The following is a 2450-nucleotide window of genomic DNA, read 5'->3' on the forward strand; positions in this document are numbered from 1 at the left end:
ATACAAGTAAAGGCTTGGAGGGAGTTCAGCCCCCCTTAGGAAGGGTAACCCCCCACCCCCCTCGCCGTGTGGTGAGCGTAACCAATCCAAAACCGCCCCTCCCTCCAACCACACACACCCCCACGGCAAATGTTTAGGAGATACTACAGCAGTGCAGGGGTTAATTATACAGCGGTTCTCAACTCCAGTCCTTAATACCCTCCCCCAACCCCCAACAGGACAGGTTCAAAGGATATCCCCGCTGCTGTGCAGGTGAAGCAGGGATAGCCTTAAAACCTGACCTGTTGGTGTGGGGGGGAGGCGGGGGAGAAAGCGGTCTTGAGGACAGGAGTGGAGATCCCCTGGGTTAATAACCAGCCACCAGTATAAGACCCCAAATAAATAAAATCCCCCAAAAACAAAGTATCCCATGTCAAAGACCAGCAGGAGCCAGAGAGAGAGAGAGAGGCGACGAGTCCAGAGCGCCACTTCTACCAGCAGGAATAGGGGAAGAGAGAGTACTGGCTCCAGTCCGACACCCCCGCGTGAGGGGGGGCCGCGGCCCCCTGTGCGCTGTAGTCCGTTGGGTAAGCAGCGTAGCTCACGGGCCGGTAAGGACCCGGGCCCATCCACTGGTCCACAGCGTACGGGCTGTACACCGGGCCACGCCGGGCCGGCTTCCTGGGGGGGTCCACGGAAAGGTTCATAACACCAGAGAAGTCCTGGGTGGGGTGCGGCGGGGGGAGGGCCGCGTAGGCGTCGGGGAGCAGGCGGGAGTCTTGTTCGGGCACCGTGGCCACGTCAAGGGTGTGGCCCCTGCCACGGAACTCACGCGGGGCAGGGAGAGGCATGGGGTCCCCTCTGTCCTGCCACCTAAGGCAGATAGATACAAGTAGGGAAGGGTTACCAGTGCCACCAAGGAAACACGGGGGCGATAGGCCACGAATTTATAAAAAGTATCACAGCTACGTGGTCTCAGTGCAGACAATGCGGACACGCGACCGACACACAAAATTGTGTCACGCAAAGTACCACTAGTGTGTAATTAATAGAGGGGGTCTCAACTCCCATTCCTCAACCTCACCCCCCCTCTCCCCCAAACACACCAGGTTTAGGATATCCCTGCTTCAGCAAAAGGTGGCTCAATTGATGATAGATACCTGTGCTGAAGCAGGGATACCTTGAAAACCTGAGGGAGGGAGGGGGTGGGGTAGGGAGGGGAGGGAGGGGGTGGGGGGTGGAACAGGGTATGGGGCAACTTTGCAGAGGAACGGTGGGTACTGTGGAGTGTTCTCTGGTTACACCACGATCCCCGGGCTGGGGCACTTACCTGTATACGTGGCTGGAGGATGGGGTGGGCACCTGCTGCTCTCTGTTCGTGGCCTCCTTCTGCCTGGGGGAGTCGGGCGTTAGGCCGTGTCCCACCTCCTGCTCCGGGGCCCAGTACTGATAGCCCCCACGTGGCAGTGAGGGGGGCTCCTCCACACGCATGGCCTTGGGGGGCTCTGAGGGGCACAGGAAAGGGGGAGAGGTCAGGTCCACGGAACCAGCAACTACCACACGTGGGGCATACAAAGGTGTGTTACATCCCCCTTATCTGCCTGCTCCGTGCCCCCCCCCCCCAACACCTTCCGCCTACCACTGCCCGCTTCAGCTCAGCCCCCCCTTACCCGCTCGCTCCAGCTCAGCACCGCCTTCCCTCCCTCACATACTCACTCCAGCTCAGCCCCCCCTTACCCGCCCGCTCCAGCTCAGCCCCCCCTTACCCGCTCGCTCCAGTTCAGCCCCCCCATACCCGCTCGCTCCAGCTCAGCACCGCCTTCCCTCCCCCTTACATACTCACTCCAGCTCAGCCACCCTTACCCGCTCGCTCCAGCTCAGCCCCCCCTTACCCGCCCGCTCCAGCTCAGCACCCCCTTCCCTCACCCTAGCTCAGCCCCCCCTTACCCGCTCGCTCCAGCTCAGCACCGCCTTCCCTCACCCTTACATACTCACTCCAGCTCAGCCCCCCCTTACCCGCTCACTCCAGCTCAGCCCCCCCTTACCCGCTCGCTCCAGCTCAGCACCGCCTTCCCTCCCTCACCCTTACATACTCACTCCAGCTCAGCCCCCCCTTACCCGCCCGCTCCAGCTCAGCACCGCCTTCCCTCCCTCACCCTTACATACTCACTCCAGCTCAGCCCCCCCCTTACCCGCCCGCTCCAGCTCAGCCCCCCCTTATCCGCTCGCTCCAGCTCAGCCCCCCCTTACCCGCTCCAGTGTTGCCTCCCCTGCTTTTCGGCCCCCCCCCCCTTACCCACTTCAGCACGGACACCTTTACCTGATCGCTCCAGCGCTGCCCCCCCCTGCTTTTCTGCCCCCCCTGCTTTTCTGCCCCCCTTACCTGCTTTCTCCAGCTCAGCACTGTCCCCCTGCATCTTTCTCTCTCTCTTCAGGGTCTTACTCGGACTCTGCAGCCGAATCCTTAAAAT

The 2450-nt window shown here is 61.6% G+C and overlaps 1 protein-coding gene across 1 annotated transcript; it reads right to left on the reverse strand.

The window, feature by feature from the left end:
• Positions 1-366: 366 nt before the first annotated feature.
• On the reverse strand, positions 367-2396 carry LOC142465224 (T-box protein VegT-B-like). Its single transcript, XM_075569225.1, has 3 exons — positions 2363-2396; positions 1310-1484; positions 367-852 (listed from the first exon to the last, which is right to left on the reverse strand). The coding sequence occupies exons 1-3, from the start codon at positions 2394-2396 to the stop codon at positions 471-473; spliced, it is 591 nt and encodes a 196-aa protein (XP_075425340.1). The 3' UTR covers positions 367-470.
• Between the last annotated feature and the right edge of the window lie 54 nt (positions 2397-2450).

The sequence above is a fragment of the Ascaphus truei genome, chromosome 13, assembly GCF_040206685.1.
Source record: "Ascaphus truei isolate aAscTru1 chromosome 13, aAscTru1.hap1, whole genome shotgun sequence".
Lineage (NCBI taxonomy): Eukaryota > Metazoa > Chordata > Amphibia > Anura > Ascaphidae > Ascaphus > Ascaphus truei.

Bases quoted from the DNA above. Each gene is read 5' to 3' on its own strand.
- LOC142465224 (XM_075569225.1), bottom strand. From the start codon at position 2,396: ATGCAGGGGGACAGTGCTGAGCTGGAGAAAGCAG. The intron at 1,485-2,362 runs GTAAGGGGGGCA...TGTGCCCCTCAG, and splicing joins TGCTGAGCTGGAGAAAGCAG to AGCCCCCCAAGGCCATGCGT. The intron at 853-1,309 runs GTAAGTGCCCCA...TATCTGCCTTAG, and splicing joins TCCTCCAGCCACGTATACAG to GTGGCAGGACAGAGGGGACC.